The sequence below is a fragment of the Apteryx rowi genome, unplaced genomic scaffold, assembly GCF_003343035.1.
Source record: "Apteryx rowi isolate R43461 unplaced genomic scaffold, aptRow1 scaffold_1162, whole genome shotgun sequence".
Classification (NCBI taxonomy): domain Eukaryota; kingdom Metazoa; phylum Chordata; class Aves; order Apterygiformes; family Apterygidae; genus Apteryx; species Apteryx rowi.
In genome coordinates this window covers 51,551-73,615 of record NW_020447378.1, presented here as the reverse complement: position 1 = coordinate 73,615, position 22,065 = coordinate 51,551, and the positions used below count along the sequence as shown (strand labels likewise).

At 54.8% G+C, this 22,065-nt stretch overlaps 2 protein-coding genes across 3 annotated transcripts in view; one reads left to right on the top strand and one right to left on the bottom strand.

Annotated features, from left to right (window-relative positions):
* The window catches only part of CCND3 (cyclin D3), a 49,362-nt gene extending 33,209 nt beyond the window's left edge, over positions 1-16,153 (top strand). The window contains exons 2-5 of one of the 2 annotated variants that reach the window (XM_026081332.1): positions 1,535-1,750; positions 10,048-10,207; positions 10,847-10,989; positions 14,617-16,153. In XM_026081332.1, coding sequence (XP_025937117.1) covers positions 1,580-1,750; positions 10,048-10,207; positions 10,847-10,989; positions 14,617-14,778 — 636 coding nt within the window. In that variant the 5' untranslated portion in view covers positions 1,535-1,579 and the 3' untranslated portion in view covers positions 14,779-16,153. Of the gene's footprint in view, positions 1-744; positions 1,751-10,047; positions 10,208-10,846; positions 10,990-14,616 lie in introns of those variants that run through there. The other variant, XM_026081323.1, reaches the window with a different exon arrangement.
* Positions 16,154-18,655: 2,502 nt separating this feature from the next.
* Positions 18,656-22,037, bottom strand: BYSL (bystin like). The gene is made up of 7 exons (XM_026081345.1): positions 21,903-22,037; positions 21,658-21,823; positions 21,403-21,541; positions 20,793-20,926; positions 20,374-20,534; positions 19,702-19,804; positions 18,656-19,345 (listed from the first exon to the last, which is right to left on the bottom strand). The coding sequence occupies exons 2-7, from the start codon at positions 21,684-21,686 to the stop codon at positions 18,997-18,999; spliced, it is 915 nt and encodes a 304-aa protein (XP_025937130.1). The 5' UTR covers positions 21,687-21,823; positions 21,903-22,037; the 3' UTR covers positions 18,656-18,996.
* Positions 22,038-22,065: the final 28 nt, after the last annotated feature.

Sequence of the window (22,065 nt, the reverse complement as noted above, 5' to 3'; positions counted from 1 at the left end):
AGTTGCTGCCACATCACTGTCGGACCCTCTGTTCCCACCCTGCTACCCAAAATTGCTGCCAGAGTGCCCTGCTGCGCACCAGGGAGTCCAGAGACTTGAGTTTCCTGAATGGGGCTGAAAATGCCTGGTTAAAGGAGGAAAATAATACCGCTGCCATTTACTTCCCTAAGTTAAAAATGAACATAGCTCTCTGTGGGAAATAATTCAGCGAGGGAAATCTCACGGGCCCCTTTCTGAAATGGTCGGAGTGAACGGTCTCCATAGAAAAAGAAATAACAGATTCTGCAATGATGTTTGGATTGAGCCTGGCTCCTGCTCTCTATCCCAGCCGTTGTTGCAGGAAGCTGCCCGGTTCTATCAAAAGAAATAACAGAACAACTTGCTGTTTTAAAGGGTTTCCCTGTTATCATTGGTCTCTTTCTGCAATTCCCTTTCTGAGAAGGTTAGTTAGATAAGTGCTGCTTTGGAGCCTGCTCCTGCGAAGCTCTAAAGGCAGTCGAAAAGTAAATGATACTAAGCAGTTGTGAGGATTGTGCACAAAGCAAAACTGGAGGCTTGTGTTACTTAGTCACAGCCACGGGGCYGCATGTTTGACCCATTCAAATCAGGCCAGGTTCACCTTGAACTCTAAGGCACCAGAACTTGCACCTAAAACTGACTTGTCTTTCTCTTTAAAAACTGTGGAAGAAGAAAGGAAAAATGCACAAAAAAAATGTCAGCTTTGTGCTAAGGAGTTTATTCTCTTTTTAGAAAAAGTCTCTGTTCTAGGGTTTATGGCAGTCTGTGCAAGGAAAAGGCAGAATTACTGTTTCAAAGAGAATGGTGGTGTCTGCTGCTGTAGGAGGAGAAACCCCAATATTCTTATGGCTGCATGAAAGAAGGAAGTAAATATGACCAGGGCTTTGATACCGGTTGAGAGATTAGAAYAGAGGGCTGAAATTGAGAACTCCTGGATTCTGTTTATGGCTGTGGTACAAATGTGGTTGAGAAAGAGGAGGGGGAAGAAAGACTTCTGGACTCAGCCATTGATTCTTCTTGTGTCTCTGGGCCACTTAAGGTGGAATTGTCAGAAGTGACGATGGCTCCTGCAATTATTAGGTCTCTGGCTGGAGATATGCTGGAAATGATAACTTTCTCTAGAGGTGCTGAGTACCCACGGAGCAGAAAACGATCAGCTTTGCTGGTTGTCTGACTGTAGACATCCCCAACAGGGGAAGTTTAAAAAACAGGGGCAAGTAAAAGCAATTTTAGTCTTAGCTTGCCTGCGTGCTCTAACTACATACCACTTTTGCTGCTTTCCACAGGAAAATGAAGTCTTAAGACTCTGGTCAAATTTTCTGCTAGTGTAATTCCACTGAAGTCGTAGATTTACACCTGCAGCTAATTTACTCCTTGGCGCGGAGGTGATATCAAAGCCCTTCAGATAAGTGTGAAACACCATTGTGACCAGAAGCTTTGAAGTTGCGGTGCAGGCAGGATCCGGGGAGTCCTGCACCGATTAAAACTTCCTTTTCTTGTAATTGGGTTTTGTCAGGTGTGTGAGGAGCAGAAGTGCGAAGAAGAGGTCTTCCCCTTGGCCATGAATTACGTGGATCGCTACCTGTCTTCAGTGTCTGTGCGAAAAAGTCACTTGCAGCTTCTGGGAGCCGTCTGCATGCTCCTGGCTTCCAAGCTGCGCGAGACCATGCCCCTGACAGTGGAGAAACTCTGCATTTACACAGACAATTCCATCACGCCTCAGCAGCTCCTGGTAACCACCCCTGTCTCGGAGTCCTCCGCCCCCTCCCCGGCTCTTATCTTCTACATGCTGCTACTTGGCAACATACCTGTGTTCGTATCTCCTCCTGCTTTTTCTCCTGTTTCTCCAAACGCCTTCCTCTGTGTTCCCCAACCAGTCTTCTCTCTTCCTTGCCCCGGTGGATGTTGCTGCCTGTCGTTGGAGACCTTTTCATCCCGTGCAGGCCCTCGCTCCCCGTGCTGGGAAGCAGCAGCATCGCCTCAAAGTTAACGAGAGAGCTCCCTGCGCCTTAAGCGCTGGTTCCCAGCGCGGAGCTGCCGCGCTGGGCTCGCTCCCGTGCGCCGGCTCGCTCTCGAGTGACAGCTCTGGAGAACAAAGGCGCCTGTCTGCACACCCGGCCGAGCACGCGGCGGGGGGCTGGGGCTGCCGGCGGGCGCCTCTGCCTTGCCCCTGCTGCCGAGGACTCTGTTTCTAGGCATGACGTGGGAGCTGTGTTTCCACATCAGCAGGAAAATGAAGCGTTAAGTGGAGAGTAACCAGAAAAATGGGTGGGAGCTTTCGTGACCCAGAATTCAGCTTACTGGGTTATGCTATCAAGGCTGACAGTGCTGCCAAGGTGATGGGGCCTGTAGAAACGGGCTGGAAATAGCTGGGAACTTGCTGCTGCCCAGGTCCTGCTATGAGGCTTTGAGTTAAACCAGGGCCACTCACCCAATTGGACACTGAGGTAGCAGCTGTGTAGGCTTTGAAAGGCAAAGCTTTTTCTTCTTTTGGTGTCCTATAAAAGCTATTCAAAGCAAAGAAAAGATCCAAACCTCTGAGTTCAACTTTGCCAATGGAGGAGGAAATTGGAGAACCCCTTTTCTTGGGGGCCTTCCGAGCTGTTAGATCACAGAGCCCTCAGGAGGAAACAGTCACCTCACTTCAAGTAACAAACATCCCTGGAGACGGTTTGTCTATTAGAATTTCTCAGGGTTAGTCATCGCCTTATTAAATATATATACACATATATATTTTTCTTTGAGCTGGGGGTGGGTGAGAAGATCTGAGTGTAATTTGTCCCCAGGGTGGGGAATGAACCCACAAAACTTTCAGGTGTGAATCGGAAGGCAGTTCTGATCATTGGGGAACTCTAGTATGAACATGGTTTTTCCAAGTGCCAACAGAGGCTGGGGAAAATCCCCTCACCTCTGTACTGTTCTCCCTGTAGTTATTTGTAGGTGGCTGTTGTCTAAGTAGGATTCATGGAAAAAGTAGATGGATTATTACCCTGAAAAATGGCCAGGGACAGGAATCCACAGGAAATAAGTGCTTGTTGCTTCTCTGGATCCTGAGGTGCAGTCCTGCTGCAAGACCTTCTGCTGGAGGCTGGCACAAACTGTGCCTGCAAAGGTTTTGTCCTGCTTTTGGTAAAACCCCATCCTTGAGAGCACCTTCTTATCCACTAATAGTTTATGCATGAGATAATGAGTCACATTTGGTGGGAGAGGGGGGAAAAAAATGGGGGGACTTGGTTAGCATTCATGTTTCTGCTGGGCCAGCAAAAGTTTGGGACGTTGCAGAGGCAGCAAGCTGAGCAGAAGGTACTTACCAGCCTTTTTGTAGGCAAATGGGCCACATTTCAAAGGCGAGGGCAGGGCTCTATACGCCCTCCCGAGAGCGAGGCTGATCAAAATGCATGTCCGTGGGCCAGTGTCAGCTTCTGTCCCTGCAGAGTGATGAATAAGCTGTGCTACCCAACAGGAACATGGGTTGCAGTAGGATGAACTTGCTCCCATGCTTCACCTCTGTCTCCCTCTCTGATCCAGACTTAAAAGGGAATCCTGCTGTGATGATCCCTGCAGTCACTTGCTTTTCTGGGTGCAAATTAGTGGACATCACTGCAAAGTCTAATGGTTTCTGCAGTCTGGGTCTTTGGCCATGAGAATGGTACTCGGTAGGCACGTTGTGTGCATTTTCCGTGGATCTTGGATTGGCTCAATTGTACTTCATTCTGATTTATTTGGATTTGGGGGGGGGGGGGGGGGAAGGCCCCCCCCCATTGTGTGTGGGTTTATTTTTTTTCCCCCCTCAAGATGAATTTTAAGCTTTTTTGTAACAGGCACTTTCCAAAGGAGAGCAGTTAGAGATTTGCAGGTGGGTAGTTGGCAGAGCATATTTTCTTACATGGAAGGAAGTACCATCCCAAAGGCTTTTCTTCACTCTTGCACTGAAATGCTAATGCCTCCTCACTCTGAGTCTTTTCTTCGAGGTTTGTCAACAGGAAGCCCTGGCTAACCAGCACCACAACATGCGTCTTCCCTCCTCCCTCCTGCTAACGCTGCAGTGGATACGAAGGAATAAAGCGCGCTCTGCCACTGGTTGCTCATTTGTGATTGTGCCGGTCTCCAGTACTGGAGCTCTTTCTCTATTTTTTTTTTCTTCTTCCCCCGCTAGGCTCTTGCGATACTCTCAGTGCAACATGAAGCAAAGCCAAAGGGTTAGCATGCATTTCTCTCATCATTGTGCTTCAGAATAATGCAGTTGAAGTGAACAAGAATGACTTCATCTTGGGGGCCAAAAGCCCTTTCCGAAAGGGCTGAAAAGATGGCTTTTCAGGCAAATAAGATCCTTTTCTCTTTCCCAAAGCAATGGTCATGAGCAGTCAGCATCCTGTTAGCTTGAAGCTGTGGAGAGAGCGGTGATTGGTGCTAGCCAAACGATGGAGCAGAAGGCATACCGGACCAGGCACAGCCCTAAATGAGACATGAAGTGGGAGGGTCGGAGGAGGACTCTTCCAGCAATCACCTGGGGAGGAGATGCTCTGTAGGCTGTGATCTGGAGGTGGTATTTCCCAGCCCACCACAAGGCTTGCTTTTGGTAGATGCTTAGCTTTGGAGCAGGTCCCACCTCGCTGTCCCTTTGCTGTCTGGTGTAAGGAGGGAGCAGAGGTAACATCTGAAGATACTTGAAAGGTTTGTCTTCACTTTGGGACCCAACAAGAGTTAATGTCCTGATTACAAAACCAGGGTGAGCTGCTGTTTTCCTCCTCTGTGCTAATTGTGGTAATGTTACTTCTCTTCTTTCACAATCTTGCAGTGGAAAAGGGTGGGGAGGGGAAGGGGAGCTTCTTCATTAAGGTTTGGACAATGGTACATCTTGGCCTCTTCTCATGGATCAGTGCCATTTCAACTCCCAGCTTGTCCTTCCAGGCCTTTTAGAGGAAGCTGGCTCACTTTCCCAGCAGGTTTGCTTCCTTCTCTTGAAGGGATGCTTGGCACCAGCTCAGCAGTCTAGAAAGGGCACATTTAAAACAAAATCTTGATGAAGTTATTCTGGGGAGAAGGAAATGATGCAACAAGGGACTTGTCCATTTGGAGGAAGTTGGATTTCCGTCGAGGGCGTTATCTAACCTACCTTTCCTTTTTTCATAGAGGCTTTTCTGGCCTGTGCAAGAGGGTGTTCAGCTGCTTGAGTGAGGGTTGGGGAGAGCAGTTGTTGTAGGTCACCTTCATCTTTGGCTTGTTGGCAGCTACCTGGTTTGTCCCTAATACGTTGTCTTGCCCCTGAGATTTTTGATCGAGAGGTCAGTTTTGCAAACTGCTAGATATTTCCTAACTAAGACCTTAAGCAGGATCAGGCCATTAGGCAGATAAAGGAGGGAGCGGTAGTGACAGCAGGTGATGAGGAATAAAAATAAGAGAAAGGGGTAACAGCTTAGTTAGGGAACAGGGGTGTTCACTTGGGGTAGAGCATTGACTTCCAGTTGCTCACTGCGTGTGTTTTGGCTTCTGCTTGTTGCATAGGTGAAATGGTTACGACCATTGCCACATTTGAAGTTGACATCTTTACGCTTGACATCTAGCCTTGAGGTCTGGTCAGGGGTTGGAAACAACCGTTTACCCCAAGTTTCTTCTCTGCAGAAGGACTTTCATGGCTGCTCATTTCTGTAGCTCTGTCTCAGCTGCTGGGTGGGGTGGGTGGCCAACAGCAACATCGGCAGTTCTTTCCACCCTCCTTTTGAGTCAGCTCACAAGCACGACAGAGCGCAGCCTGCTCCTGCTTCGCTGGTGTCTCATCAAGTCTGTGATAGTGTAAAATGGCACCTTATCAACTCGAGTGACAAAATCAAGCACAACTTCCTTTTCTCCTGCAGAGACGGGGCTGCTGCAGGGAGGGAGCTGGGTTCTCTGCTCCCTGTGCAGCCTTGACAGATACGTTTACACAGTCTCCTTGTAGCCATGATGGAGGTGTGGGTGAGGGCAGAACTTGATTTACAGAGTGACTGTCACTACGCGACAAGGAGAAAAGCCAGTGTGTCTGTCACATCCCAGTCTGAGTTTGCAGAGCTACGAATTTAGTAAAACCATCTCTGCTTGTGACTGGGCTGCCTGCATGAGAGGGGGCAGAGACAGCAGGCAGGGGACAGGAGGCTATTTCGTGGCAAGAGGACTGTGCTCTGAGATCACCTTGTAAGAGCAGGGGAGGCAATGGGGAATGGTGGTTGCTGCTTTTTTGTTCATTTATTTTTAAGTCATGTGGCATGCAGCCGGGAGAGATCAAGGGAACAAGCCTGCGGTGAGGAAGCTCAGCTAGAGTGCAATTTCTACTGCTAGGTACCCTGGCCTAGCATGGGGAGCCCTGCGCTGGGGGATCTTGCAGCAGAGGGACCTGATGGGATTCTTGTTGGGCAGCGTTGGCAGCTTGMAGCCCTTGCAACAGGAGGGTGGGCTCCACAGGCTGAAGAAACAAAGGAGCATTTTCCACTTTTTTTCCTCTCCTTCATTAGCCTGGCAGAGACTGATTCAATTAGGTGCAAAACAAAATGCCAGGAAAGGGATGTTTGCCACACAGAGTGGTGCTGCTGTCGCAAACTTGCTTGCCTGTCTCTTGCAGCCTTTTGTTCTGCTTCTTCCACAGATAAAGTGATTCAGAGATTCTGACGTGCCGCGCGGAGAGTGGCGAGTCCCAGGGGTGAGCAGGAGCGAAGCGAGGAGAAGGGCTGTTTGGCAGGAGAGAGGCTTCCCTGGGCGAAACCCTGTGAGCTGGTGACGATCCTCAGCTCCTGTCGCCTTCAGCAGGCATCTCTAGTGCTGGCTGAGTCTCAGGATCGGGCCTGTCGTAACAAGGTTTTTCAAGAACATGGTGAACCTCTGTAGTAGCTGAAAAAGGGCCGTGTCTGTGTGTTGCAAATGGACGGGCTGTGGTCGTGGATCAGTGCTGCCGCAGTATGAGCCAGCATGTCCCAGGTGAGGTCTCGCAGCTGGGTCGTCATCTGGCARAACCGGTCCTGATGGGGACTGGCTCTGCCACACCGATCCAGTGTGGACACCACGTGTCTCTGGTGATGCCCAGGAGCTGGCTCGCAGCTCTGGGAGGAAATGTGAGGAACAAGAGCCCAGGCGATGCTGGGTTGGTGTCTCCTCTGTGCTCGGGAGCTCCCCTCTCAGGTGTAGCGATCCATTTAGAGATGGCTGCTCAAGAAGCACATCCAAAGTCCTTACTGTAACCTTGTCTTTGGGCTTTCAAAAGGGCCGTGCTCCCAGCCTATGCGGACAGGTCAGGCTCCAGGTGTCCCAGCCACTCGCCCCCGGAGCAGTGACTGTTGAATGTGCCAGCAGGGACTTGTGCCCCTGTTCCCAAGAAGCTGGGCTGGCGCGTGGGCAAGCAGCCAGCCTTCTTGGCGAGGCTGCTGGTCGCTGCTCCCCTTGGTGGGTTTCAGCTTAGTGACATGTAGGGACAATGTACAGAGCTCTCCACCTCCCATGGGTCTTCCATTGCGTCACCTTGCAGTGTTACTTCAGTTTAAGCAATGGCTAATGCTGTCTTTTTCTCTTTTTATCCATGCCTCATCTCCTTCTCTTCCCCTCTATTCCAATCACCCTGTTGTATCAGGCACCCTAAATGACCCATGCCGTGATCCTGAGGGCCTAGAGTTTATTGCTAGGTTTCTTTTTGTTTTTTACCCTGTGAATCTGGCTTAAATATAGAAGGACTAGGAGGGGAGAAAGCAGGCTGGCCATCCATATGGGAGGCTAGCAACTGTGTTAGAGCAAAATACCGCTTACTGGTTGGAAAAGTACAGGCTGTGAAGTGGCAAACAGCGTGTTTGGCCTAGTGGGGGATTTGGAACAGGTTGAGCAATGCTGTTCATTTAAGCAACTCAAAACTGGTTTTGTTGTGTAAGGGGAAAGAGTGGGTTTAAAAAAAGAGAGAGAAAATGGAGACCTGCCCTTATGAAAAATCAATCTCACTTCTTCAAATCTGTCTGTTTTAGCACCCCTTCAGCACCTCTGTGGGCAGAACTGACCTTGTAATTTTAGGCTACTTGAAAAAAGAAAGACATTCTGCTGGGTTGGACTAGGCCTTGATATGGAGGGGTCTGATTAAAAATCCCAGTTCAGCTTCCTTCCAAAGCCGTAGCTGAGGGATGCTCAGCCCCTGCAGCGTGTTTTCCTGTCCCTGCACGTCTGCAAGGCAGGGGCGCATCACCCCGTACCAGTGGGGAGGTGGCACGTGGGGTGTCCTCTGTGGTGTCGGTGGCACGCCTGGACCTTGATGCCAAGAYCAGATTTACTGCTTATCCAGAGATCGAGGCTGGAGAGAAGCCGAGGGCCTTGGCCCCAGGCACAGAAGCCGGAGATCTTGAGCACGGCTTGGGACATGGGGGAATTGGGACCGGCAGAGCGACTCGAGCGCTGGGTGTGGGCTGCCTATAACATTCCTACTTGGATGGGAAGGGAAATGATCCTGGAAACATGCTGTTCTCTTGCCTCTCCTGAGACCGCTCTGTCAGTGCTGCAGTCGTACCCAGACATAATATCAAAGCCGCCTAGCCCAGTGAGACCAGTCAGCCTGTGGCCTCTAAGTGAGTTTGCTTCAAACTCTTACCCTAGCTAAGTCACTTATGCCTTGAGATTCATGGTGGGGTGGGGAACTGACTGCAGAGGTCCCCAGTCCTGTGGTAAAGCTCTAATTGTGGGGCTGTCCTTTCCTATACTTCCCCTGACAAGTGTTTTGCTACAGGCCTGTGCAAACTGCGTCAGGACTTCTGGGCTTTAGCTGGTGACTCTGCCAAATGCTTGCCCTTGACTGCTCCACGCTTCGGTTTCCTTGCTGGATTTGGGACTAATGCCCAGAATTCAAAGAGCCTGCAAGAGCCTGAGCAGATGAGAGGAGCAGCCCTAGCCCCATCTGAAATCAGTGGGGGCACTTGGGCCTTTCCTGCCATCTGTTCCCCAGCTTGCACAGAGACCAGCTAGGGGAGAACACTACAGAAATATCTGTTAGATGTGTAGGCAGAACAGCACGATGCGGGACAGACATCTGCAGCCACCTGGCACCTGTCTCGGGAGCAGCAGTGAGCCATTGCTTGTAGGTCACTGGGAGAGGTGGATGTGAATGTGGTTCTTCTCCCTTTCTGAGAAACTGCTGGGGATGCTCTGCTGAACATGGCTAGAAGCTCTCTTGGCAGAGAAGAGGTGTGATGAGTGGGAAATGCTGTGCCAGTTTGCCAGCCTGGGGCTAGAAGGTGCTGTCCTCTTGAGGGCTGTGTGCCCGGTGTCTGCTGTCTGTTGGGCTGAACACCACCTTGCTCAGCACCTAGTCGCGGCCCCGAGCTTGTCGGGGATCCCAGATGTCATTGCTAATGACATACAGGAGCTTGTGCTGTTCGGATGCAGCCCTGAAAGCTCAGTTGTGTTCCCCCACCTTCCCTTGGTTCAGCTTCTTCTGCGAAGGGGTTGGCTGCAGAGCAGATCCTGCCTCCTGCATTTCGCTAGCCACAGAGCTGCTGTAGGAGGCAGCCCCTGCGCCGAGCGGCTCAGAGCGGCACAGAGAGGGGAGCTTCTGTGTTCCCTTTGCTGTAATGGCTAGAGGAGCACATCTCTGTTGGCTCCAAGCTGTAYTGCTCCTGGGAGTGTGGACCTGCTGCAGCCATCTGCCTCTCCTTTTTGGGAGTGGAGAAAGAGTATGGGAACAGCATGCCCGCTGCTGCTTGGTCTGTTTTTTCTTATGTGGGCTGTTGCAGCAGCCTTGCAAAGCAGAGGAGTATTGAAGGCTAATCCGACTGCACCTTGGAAAGGAGAAACCAGATTTATCGCTTCCTCTTTTGATCTTTACTCCAAGCTTTGCAACTGCTCAAGGTTGGATTTGTGCCATAGTCACAGAGCAGGGACATTCCCTCTTTTCCTTCTGCCCTGTCTCATGGATTGCACTGTTTTCCTCGCCCAGAGAAGCTCTGTGCTTATCTGCCCTTGGATCTGGTGAGTGTTTCTGGCTGACCTAGGCCGGCTGAGTAACGTGCTGTCTTTCTCTCTCTGACTGTGCAGGACTGGGAGGTTCTAGTCCTGGAGAAGCTAAAGTGGGACCTCGTGTCAGTGATAGCAAATGATTTCTTGGCTCACATCCTCCACCACCTCCCACTGCCAAAGGACAAGATGGAGCTGGTGAAGAAACATGCGCAGACCTTTATTGCCTTGTGTGCCACAGGTATGTGCTTCTTTCTGCTGGAACAGTCCTGCCAGGATGCTGGGAAGGATGGGCTGGTGACTACAGGCAGGGGAGCCTGGGCTTGAGTCAGGCTGGCTGGGCAACCTTGGGCCAGTCTTCAGTGACCTGGCTTTTTGGGGAGCTGAACGTTTGCCTTCATTTAAATCGGAGCAYGTTGCTGCTCAGTGACTTGTTTTCTGTCTATGACAAAATGGGAGAATGGGGCTAGTGGCACTTCATGGGTGCCTGGGAGAAGCCAGGAAAGAGCAGCCATGCCACCACTCTTGCTCTGCAGGCTGTGACTGTGGAGCAGGAGGTCATGTTTTGCAAGGGTGTCCAGGGTAAAGGCAGATTGAATCTGAGCTTTTATCAGCCTCACTCTAAGTCACTAGAGCAACATCATCTTCAGGGCTTCTTTTGGTGAGACAAGCCCAGAGAAGTAGCTTAATGGAGCTTGCAACTCTGATACACAGCCTGTTTCCCGTTGCTTCACTCCATTTCTGCCCACTATGCCAGAGACCCTCTATCTGACCCTCACTAGTTTTCCAGGGAAACCACAGTCCCAAGAACTCATAGTGCGCACACATCCTTGCTAACAGCTTGTTATTTTTGCCTCTTGTATTCCTGTCCTGACTCTAGATTACACTTTTGCTATATACCCACCGTCCATGATTGCAACAGGCAGTATTGGAGCAGCGATACATGGCCTGACGGTCTCTGTTAATGATTTCACYGGAGAGGCGATCACCGAGCTGCTGGCCAGCATTACTGGCACAGAGGTGGTGAGTGTTCGCTGGGGAACAGCGAAGCGGTTCTAGTACTGGATCCAGCACAAGCCTTTCCTCTTTCTGCAGCTTGTTCTTCTTGCGGGGGGGAAGTTGTTTGTAACGATGCTGACCTGGGTTTGAACAGTGCCTAGAGATTAGTGAGCATCTCTAAATGCAGTGATGGGATCCTGGGGTGAAAACCTTGGTCAGGCCTGTTGCTGTGCCCTGTTCAGAGGCCAGGATCCAGCCATGGACCGAAGGCAAAGCAGGAGCATTACATAGAGTCCATCATAACCTTGTGAGGAGCAGCAGCAGCAAGTTGAGTGTGGGAGACTTGGAGGGGCTGAGCCTGTGAGCAGGGGGAGGGCGAACCCATGTGCTTGTTGCCCAGAGTGGCAATGCAGGATGAATTCCCCCCTGGATTATTCTGCCTTGCTCCCAGCTGGACCTGGGGACTGTGGCTCTTCCCTAGTTGGCAGCAACCGGCTGAGGTTGCCGCGAGAGGATGTCTCCAAGCCCCCTCTCTTCTGCTTCTACCTGCCGCGCTGTCCAGCCTGTAGCAAGCGTCTGATGGCTGCAGGCTGCAGTCGGCTCCCCGGCCACTGAGCCGTGTGACGGCCCCGACCGCTGTCTGCGCAGAGCGGGGAGAGCTCGGGAGGCCTTTGAAAAGAGCCACAAAGGGAAGCGTCTGTTGCCTGAGCAGACAGGTGTTAGCAGGATCGGGTTGACACGGTGGGATGGGGCAGAGGGGGAAACTGGGCTCAGCATCTGCTAATCTCAGCCGGTGTCTGGTTACAGGTGCCCAGACTTGGGTGGGAAGGGGGCCGGGGACCGGGGCGTCTCAGGACGCTGGCACAGGGGCTTGGCTGGGGATGCGGGTTGACGACGGGGATCTGCCTGCCCCTCTTCTGCCCTCYGACTGGGGAAGGGGGACCCAGTCAGACTCCCAGTCTCCAGGTTGCTCCTGCTGCAGGGAGGAAATCGGGAGCCTTTATTCTGCCAAGGCCCCTTTTGATCTTTTCTTCTGCCCGAGCGCTGATGCCGGCAGCCGGGCGTGGGGTTAGTTACAGTCCCCTGACAGCAGCGTCGGGAATTGGAAGAGACGCGTCTGTGCCGCAGCGGGGGGAGGCTGGGACCTGGCATTGTCTGGGCAGAGAGGGGATGCGGCAGGAGGCGTCCTGTTTTATTTGTACGACTTCTTATTTATTTTTTGTTTAAGCCCTTTTAAAGAGTGAATCGGTGCAACCAGCTGCTCTCAAGCTGCTGCGGTGAATGGGGCAGGGGCTGAAACCTACCCTGGGAGCAGAGCGGGTCGGAGCCAGCGAGGAACAGGTGGGAAGCAGGGAGGGGAGCCGAAACCAGGGCCCCGCTGCCCTCCAGCCCACCTTCCTCCCTCCCTCCCTCCTCTTCCTCCAGCCCTGCTGCTCTTGGGTCCTTCCCCGCAGCAGCCGGAAGAGGGCGTCCTTCCTGCCCCCGCAGCCCACCCGTGTGCAAGGTGCTGTACAACAGCCCCTGCCCCCGGCAGGGCCGAGGCGGCTCCTTGGACGGAAGGAAGCCTCGGGTATGCGTCCGTGGGAGCAGGGCTGCCCGGGGAAGCGCCTGGCCTCAGCCTCCCGCGTTTGGCTGCGGTGTTGATTCTCTGCCTAAACAGGCCTTGCGGTTTCCCTGGTGTGACTCAGTTTCCCCTTCGGTTCAGCACGGAGTGACCCCCTTCCTACAGCTGTCGAGGCTCAGCCTGGGAATGCCGAAGCGCCACCAAACTGGGGCTGCTTCCCTGCTGGTTGTGCCCGAGTTCCAGGTGTGACTTGGGACTGCTCTGGGCCAGTTCTTGCTCCCTTGTAGGGAGGTCCAGACCCCGCTGGCTTCCCAGCGTGTCTTGGAGAGCCCCGAGGCACAACGGCTCTGCAGGACAGGTGCTGCCCCAGCGAGCCCCGAGGTTCCTCTAGCAAGCGGAGGAGCCCGGCTCCACGTGGCCAAGCTGGCTTTTAACATCTCTGTTGAAACTGCCTACAGAGAGCCTGGCTGCAGCTCTTTAGACACGTGCTTSTCTCGGCTCCCGCTAGGGTCAGCGCGGAGAGGCCGTGACGCGGTGGCAGTTCCCATTAAATCGTGCCGAACCTGAGGCAGGGACCCCGGGCCCCCCCCTCCTCCCCGCAGCCTCGGCTCGCGCGCTGTCCCCCTCCGCCCCTCGCTGCGGCGAGCCCTGGGCCGGCCGGGGCGCGAGGCCCTGCAGCGAGCTCGCTGCGGGTAGAAGGGTGAGAGGCTCTGCTTACTGGAAATGGCTCCGGGAAGGGGAGGTGGGCGTTGCTATTTTTGCTCGCCACATCCTCTGTCAGTTTCTAAGAACCGGCGGTGGATTCCTGGTAAGAGATTTCGATATGTGACAGCATCCAGCGAGCAGACGCGGCCCCGCAGCGTCCGGCTCGGGTCCAGCCTCGAGGAGCGAAATGCCACCTTTCCCCCTCGGCGAACCCCAGCCGCAGCGGTGCGCTGGGCTGAGCTGTGCCCTTTTCAAGACGGCGAGAGGCCTCCCGCAGCGCTCGATGCGTCACGGCTCTCTAGTGTCGAGTTGGAGGAGTTTCCTCCTCTGTTTATAGCTGGGGGGGGAGGAGGGTTTTGTCTTTATTATAAGCAATAGGCCACTGCTCGCGGTCCTCTGCGTCTTCCTGTTTGTGGGGCTTGCGTGTCCCCTCAGCCCTGGCTTCCCTGGGCCCCGGGGAGGCGCGAGTGAGTCATGTGGGGCTCCCCGAGGGAAGAGCGGGAGGGTAGGAACCGTGTGAGAAGCTGCTCAGCTGCAGAGCTATTCTCGTAATGATGCAGAGYGTCAACGGCGGGGAGCGTCACCAGGAGCGCCTGGCTGGGGGGTGCCTGGGGTCTGGGAGGGACCCTCTGCCTGCTCGGAGGTGCAGTACTGGGGCTGTGCGGGGCTGCGTTCAAGATCCCCAAGCCAAGCGAGTGACTCGGAGTGTGTGAGCGCRTGTGTGAGCCAGGGCACCCAGCAGAGGTTCATCTTGGCCATCTGCTTGGATGTGGGCAGGGACGGGAGGACTCGGAGCTGCGCACAGCTTCTCTCCACAGTGGCTGGGTGACCACAGAGACGCACGACCATGCAGAGCTCCAAGAAGACCTCAGATGGGGAGCCTGCAGGGAGGCAGGGGGGACCCTGAGGTCCCCACAAACATGTGTGCCTGCTGTAAGAGCAGGCCTTCACGTGGATCTAGGAAGCCCAGGCCAGAAAGGTTGATACTGGCCTGCACAGAGCTGTTCTGCTCTCTCCTTTCAGTCATCAGTAGCAGCTGACTGCTGTGATGCTGAAATCACGTTGCCTCCAAGTGAATACTCTGATGCTTTGGGAAGCTCTGCTGGGCTCTGATGGACAGCAATGTTGTTTTTTGCAAGAATGCAGCAGAGCAGGGAAGCCAAAGAGAGCCAGAGCAGAGCCTTCTCCTTGGGAGGGGCCTGAAGCATAGCAGAGTTGGAGATGCTTCTTGTAAGAAAAAGACTTCTTTGTCCTCTGTGTGCTTAGATGCTCCAGGGGCCGGAGACATAGTCCAGCAGCTGTTCAGAGCTATTTATAAGGCGCTCTCACCTCTGAACGACAGAGAAGAACTGAGGCCTCTTGTCTTGTTTCCTCTCCCACAGGACTGGCTGAAAGCCTGTCAGGAGCAGATTGAGGCGGCCTTAGCCGAGAGCCTGAAACAGGTGTCCCAAAGCCAACAGGAATACAGAGCCACCAAGACTGCTGCTTACTCTGCCAGCCAACCCACCGGCACGCCTACAGATGTCACAGACATCAACCTGTGACCAGCCTCCCCTTCCCGAGAGCTGCCCAGCCCCGTGAGAACAGGACCTTGCCCTGGACACCGAAAGGTCTTTGGCTTCCACCTACCCATCCATTAACCCCATCTATTTGAAGCCTGCTGAGGATTTGGTCTTCTTGCTAGGTGCACAGAGAGAGGGCTCCATGCTTGTCCATCTCTACTCCTGTAATGCTGGAGAGGGACAGCAGAAAGGTGTTTAGGGGACCTTCATGATGAGCCATCGAGGTGGATGCAGGAGGCCAGCTGCCACAGCTCGCTGCCTGCACTGCTTGCTGGCTTCTGCAGGTGGCAGGGATGAGGCGACCGTTTTCATGGTGGTGGGACRCAAGAATAGCTGGGGAGGGGATGCAGAATCCAAAATGAAGTTGTAAAAAGTTTCTCAGTTTGCGTTCCTCTTAGCCCGGGTGGCCACTGTTTGCTGTCTCCTCGGTACTGTTACCATGATCACTTCCAGCCCTGTGTGGGCCATCAAACGCATATAGGGAGCCTCTCACCTTGGCTTACACAACCAAAATGTCTATAACCCTCCACCTCCTTCTCCCAGGCTGGGGTACTACGGGACTGCTTGGCTCACAAGAGAGAAACAAGTGTCCAGAAGGAGAGAGCGGGCACTTGTTGATCCCTTGGTCCTAATTGCTTAGTACCGGATAGTTATGGCTCCTAGGGGAGTGAATGGCATGGCTGCTTCTGCTTGGAGGAGAAACGTGTGGCTTGTTTCCTGTTGCCATTAGATTTGGGATTTGCGGGTTTTTGGCTTGCTTTGGGGAAGTGCCCCCTATCTGTGTGGACAGTAAAAGAGGAGAAGTTCTCGCCTCAGGGAGCAGCCTCTCGGATGAGGTTTGGGCGCAGCGGGGACAGCGCAGCTCTGGAGCGCAAACCACTGTAAATCGCCTTGGATTTCCGCTGCCCCACTGAGGCTGCTTAATTTATTGTTAACTGCTGGGAAATAGGGAGGGAGGAAGACTTGCATTTTCTTGCTGTGGGGCCCAGATGCTGGTCTCCTCCCTTTCCAAAAGAGTGCCTTTATCGCCTTTTGTCCCCTTCCTTAGCTCCCTGGGCAATGGGGACTCTCACTTGGAAGCTGGTTGTTTTTTTTAGGTAGGTCAGACATCAGACTTGATTTTAAGAAATACATTTGAATGTGCTGCTATCGTCTGAAATGCATCTTCGCTCCTCCAAGGCAGGGATCTCGGATCACATTGAGGAAGGGGCTGTTTTGCGTATTCATGTGGGTTCGAGTTGTATCCTCATAGGGTGGAAAATCCACTGCACACTTCAGTTGAAAAGTGATTGCGTTTTTGTCGTGTTGTTGTTGATCCTGTCTGTTAGTTTTTATAAAAGTGTTTTAAAAAAAATAATGCTGCTTTTCTAAGAGAGGACCATTAAATTGTAGTATTGTATTAACAAAGAGAAGTCAGAGACTCTGCAGGGATGGGAGGCAGACTATTGCTGCTTGGTGACCTCTGGACACATGGATCTGTGGCTGTTGTCCTCCTGTGGGGGATGTGGAAATATTCCTTTTTTGATGCCACTGGAAACAAAAGTCTTATCTGGTGGAGAAAGCTGGGGCTGCTCTTCTTCCACTAGCATGATTTGTCAAAAAGAGCCATCTGGCACTGACTCCTGCTAGCAGGAAGGGTGGGGGGGTGCAGAGCCTGTCTGTACAAAAGGAAAGAAATATATATATAAAATGAGTTTTTAATTTAAGAGTAAACTGGTTTGGTGTTCACATGCAAGAGTCCCGCTGCTGGGAGAATCAGAGGGTCATATGATGTTGCAATAAAGTATTTTAAACAAATATTAATGCATCAAGGTTTTTCCCTTTGAAAGTTGCTCTGTGTTGTGCCTGGGGCAGCCCAGGTACGATGAAGACTCTCGCTCTCCTGCTCCTGTGCAGAGCTGCTGCCTCTGCCCTGGGATATCTGCCAGCTGTGGGGAGCAGGCTGGGCCTGAAGGCCTCCAGCCTGGTGTTTCCCATGGCACAGGAGCAGGATAAAGTGGGAATGAGCCGGGGGGGGGGGGGCAGCGTGCAGGAGCTCGAGGAAAGGCTGCGGGAGAGAGGGAAGTAGTGGAAGTGTTGCAGTCAGGAACGAGCACGGTTGTGGAGAGCAGAGCAACAGTGGGGGAGCCAAGAAGATGCCATCAGCCAGCTTCAACCCTGCTGAGATGTGGAGGCGAGTGAACCAAAGGAGACACTACAGCACCTGCCAGAGGCTTAGCGAGGCCTTAGCTTCACGCCTCCGAGGTAGGTGTTGCTTGTGCTTCCTCACAGGGCTGCTGAAGCCCTGGTGCAGTTCACAGATGGTGGTGGATGAACGTGAAAAAGGCCCAGATGCAGCCAGCGCTGCACTGAACGCCTTCCTGTGGGCAAGGTGCCCGCGCGCACGGAGCAGGCCTCGCGGCTGCCGGAGAGGAGCCGATGCCTTCGCACCCCGGCTGCCTTTGAAGCCTCCCTCTACAGATCGACGCGGTGCAACCGCGCTGGCTGTGCTGCAGGATGGCAAGAGCAGGCTGGATGTGCTGCGTGACAGCCCAGGATATCTCTCTCCCTCATCAGCTTCTGGCTTCGTTAAAGGAGATAAAATCAGGAAGCCAGGTAAAATGCACGGTGCACCGTGGTGTGCAGCCAGCCCGCAGCAGCTGGGCTTTGTGTGTCACTTTTTGTTTCACACGGCTTCTGCTCCCGCTGTAGCTCGGTTGTCACTGGAGAAAGTGCCAGCTCTTGAGAGCAGCAAAGCCAAGAGGCCGTTCTCAGCACAGGCARGATACTGCTGCCAGAGGGAGCTGCAGGGGCTTTTCCGCTTGGCTCTTGCCAGCAGGACTTTGTGCTGGTTTCAGGGGCMAGGCCAGGTGCTTGCAAGCGAGCAGGCCTCGCACCATCACAGCATTGCCCAGGGCCCTTAGCAATGCCCCATGTAAGGGCAGAACCTCATGGGCCGAGAGGAGGAAAAACCCAGCTGGGTTTTCCAGTGGAGGTGAAACACAGGTGCAGGCAGGCAGAGTCCTGCTGGGCRGCTGAGGAAAGCAGCCCCAGAGGCTCTTTACAAACCTTGCTGAGGAATAAACCCACGGTGGCAGAGAACGGGGCACTGGGGAGGCGAGTGCTTCAAAAAACCACCCCCTTCACTGGAGAAGGGGGCTGGGGGGCACTTTGGAGGAAGGATGGYGGTAGGGAGAGGGACGAGGTCACTGGCTGGGGAACAAGGTTGCAGAAGGAGGCCCAGGCCCTGGGGCATCCAGTAAGGGACCCACCGCAGGGAGCGGTAAAGGAACCGGGGGCAGTTGAGGCTGCCCCATGCCCCAGCCTGCTCCCTGGCTCATTGCTCTCTGCCAGCTGGAAGCTGCCCCCCCCCCCCAACACCTCCCCTGCAGCCTGCAGGGGGTAACTGGGCTGGATTTGTGGCCTCTCCCTCCCCCTGCTCGGGGAGCAGCCTGGAGGGACCCCCTTGCRCCTCGCTGCCCCTCTGCGTTTCTGCCGGAGGGTCCCAGCCCTTTCCCACCTTGCCTTCCCTGCTGCAGGACGGAGACGCTCTCCCCTCCCTCGCCCAACAACGGCGCTGGGGCTGCGCGGGGCACAGCGCAGGCAGGAGCCCCCTCCCCGCTGCTGGCTGAGCCCCCCTGCAGCAGGGCGCAGGGAAGGACGCGGGGATGCRGYGGGCCCTTTTCTCCCATCGCAGCTGGGACAGCRCWTGCAGCTCCGGCGCTCGGATCAGYGCGAAGCCTCYGGCTCAYRGCTTTGCTCTGCCACCTGCTGGGGACAGGCCAAGGTGGAYGGGACATGGCAGCACCGGGACAAGGCAGTGCCACGCTGTGGGCGCAGCTGACAGAGGTCTGTCCACGGGGCAGAACCACCCTTGGACTGATGGACACAGCTCAGGCTTTATTCTCCAAAACGGGAACAGGCCAAACCCTCCAGTTCTCCTGGGTACTGGTGGCCACTGGACTCCAGTGTGGGACAGGGGACTGCCCTGTCACACAACAAGCAGCATAAGGAACGCAGTCTGGGTCACCGGACACAGCCTGCTCCCAGTGCCCRGCTTGGAGCAGCAGGATCCCAGAGATGGAAGCTCCCATGCACCTTCCAACAGCTTTGCTCATGAACTGAGCTCCCAGCTGCATCCACTAATGTCCTCGGCCAGTTGGCAAGCCCTGGGGGCAGGTCAGGGCTGCAGCTTTTCCCTTCCTCCCCACCTCTTCCTGCTCACTCCATGGCCACCGGCTGCTGCCCCTCCACATCCCGTGTCTTGGAGTTCATCAGTTCCCTCCGGATCTCCGGCGAGATCTGTGGGTGGCAGTGGAATTTGAGCAGCTCGAGCAAGGCCTCTTTCTGCTCCGAGGACAGGTCCTCCTTGTAGCGTTGGGCGAAGGCCAGGAAGCTCTGGTGCCACAGGACAGGCAGGACCCGCTGGTCCGTGCGGAAGGCCAGGAAGTGGAAGACGAGCGCATCCACCACACGGAAGGGCAGCGCGTACTTCTTGTCAATGAGCAGGCGGAGGAAGATGCTGTTGGCGCCGCTGTACTGCATCTCGGCGATCTTCAGCATGGCCGCGCTGTGGGCATGGAGGGAGCACCGAGGTGAGGGCAGGCACGGCGGCGCCTCAGCACCCGCGGGCCAAACAAGAGCTACGGGGCACCCGCGACACGGCTGGATGAGGGCTCCCTTTCTCCCAGGCCAGCTTGTCCCTTGTGCCCTGCCCCTGCTGGATCCCAGACACACAGATGACACCCCAGCGCTGCAGGCAGCCTTGAACCTGCACACAGGATGCAGAGCCAGGCGAACCTTCCCCGTCTCTGAGAGGCCTAGGGACAGATCCACGGCATCGCTCCGGCATCCCAAAGGGAGAACCGTTCCCCCTGCCCATCCTTCTCAGCACCCCATGGCAGCAGGGCCTGGCTGCCGCGTTACCTGGAGTGAAGGACGGGGATGGAGCACTTGGTGAGGATGCTGCCGATGATGATGGCTTCCCGCAGCGTGCAGGTCCCCGACTCGCACAGGGGGATGAGGATCCCTGTGTGGGGGGTGAAGCGTTAGACACCGCTGACCTTAAACACAGCAGGCAGAGCTGCCTTCTCTTCTCCCAGGATGCATCTGACCCCAGGAAATTAGCGGTTCCTCCATCRCTTTCTCCATCGCTTTATGTTACAGGAGTGTCAGCATCTCTTTCCACCCTCTTTGCCATGTATCTAGCATCAACCACTCTCGGGTTGCCCAACAATACAGAAATCAGGCTCCAAACACTTTGTATCATTCCACTGATCTCCAAAAGAAACAAAGTATCTGCCAGTGTTTTCTGGCGGCACAGAGTAACCCGCCAGTACTCATCACCTTTCAGTACAGAASGGTGCAAATGGGCCCAAGGGCGTCTCTACATCTCTTTTGCTTCTTCTCCGCCCTCCTCCTTCCCACCGACCCCTGGCGCTGCTGCAGGCACGTCAAGAGCCATCGCACCGCGTRCAGCACGGCGTGCTGTTACGAGGCCAAAGGCAAGCGTGCAACACGTGCCCCTGCCGAGCTTCCCAGCTGCTGCAGAACGCAAGGCTCGTATGCACAAACCACCACCCTGCGGGGAGTCTCTACCTTTGAACCAGGCTCCCGGCTTGAACAAAGCCTTCTTCAAAGCCATGTAGAGGTGAAAGTTGAGGCGCTTGTACTCAGCAATGTCATCCCTGACCCGAGGCAGCAGCACCAGGTTGTAGAACCTCTGGGCCATCCTTTCTTTCAGGTTGGATGAAAATATCCTGGGAAAAGCAAAGCACAAAGCACGGGGTGATCTGTCCGTCTCTGGAGCGAGGTCCTGGGAGTGCGTAATTGCAGGTAGTTCCCTTAAGACACCTGAGCCAGGGCATCAGCTATGGGATGCCCCACTGCTCCCTCTACCTGGGCAGGTGAAGGGGTGGGAAAGCAGGACGCAGATGGGCGTTTTGCATATCTGGTATTAGCTTGCAGAAAGACAGAGCAAAAAACCCCAAATCAGCAATTCCCAGACCCAATCTTACCTGGTTGCTTGGTACAYGGCAGCTGCTGTCCATGTCTCTGGCTCTGTGATGTAGAGGATCTGCTCCCAGTTGGATAAGGCAGGAATGATTTTAAATGCCTTGGGGAGTTTGCCACTCCTGTATTTGGACAGCACCTTTTAAAAAAAGAAAAGAAATGGATGCAAGCCTGGCAGTGATATATGGGAACTGACAGCAGGACCACTGGGATTTGTCAGGATTTGTTTCACGACCTTGAGCTTCAGTCATTCAGAAACACTCTGGGGCCTTCAGTGAATGATACTATATAAACTGCAGTTAATTTATTTGAAGACAAAGAGCAGCGCTGTCGGAGCCACGCTAACTAATCACCCCACCCTCCCGTCTCTGGTGGGGGGTTTCTCTCAGGCTTCCCAGGGTGTCTCACTGCAAGGGAATTAGTGACTTTGCTCATGAATATGCCAATTTACCCCCAGCTGAGCTTCTCTCCTTGAACGTCCTAATCGCAGCACCTACTACCAGCACAGGGTAAGAAGGGCCCTGCAGCGACTATTGCCAGGCGAGCGCTGCGGGCTCCCGTGGTGCAGCTTCCCCGGCAGCCTCGCTGCACGGAGCGGAGCCGCTTCGCCCCTACCTCTCGTACGCCCCTGTAGACCTCCAGGACGCGGGGGTCGAGCTGAGGCATGGGGCAGCCCGTCGCTTCCGACATCGCCGTCTCCACCTCCGTCTGCTTCTCCGTGATCTTCTCCATGATGATGTCTGCTAGCGTGCGCCTGGGGCGGGGGGAGAGAAGGGAAAGGAGTCAGGCGGCGGCTCGGCTCGGCTTGGCGCGCGGCCCCCGGTGGGGGGTGAACCCCTGGCCTGGGGGGGCTGCGAGGCCGCGGCCCACCTCAGCGGCGGGTTCTTGTTCATGAACATCTCGATGGCCTTCTCGTCCTCGGGGTCCACGGCCACCTCCGGGCACCACCGCGCCGCCGCGGCCTGCTCCAGCGAGGGCCACTCTTCCTCCTCCTCCTCCTCCTCCTCGGCGCTGTCCGGGCCGGGCGCCGCGGGGCCTGCGCGAAACGGGGCCTGGTCAGCGCGGGGCCCCGCCGGGCCTCTACCACCCCCCCCCCACTCCCCGCCGGTGCTTACCCAGGGCCGCGGCGGGCGCGCCGGGGCCGTGCTCGGCCTCCAGCTCCTCCTGCTGCCGCCGCGCCTGCTCCAGGATCCGCCGCGACAGCCGCGAGTCCACGTAGCCGCCGCCGCCGCCATCATCCTCCTCCTCCGCGTCGCGCCGCTTCGCCCGCGCCGTGGG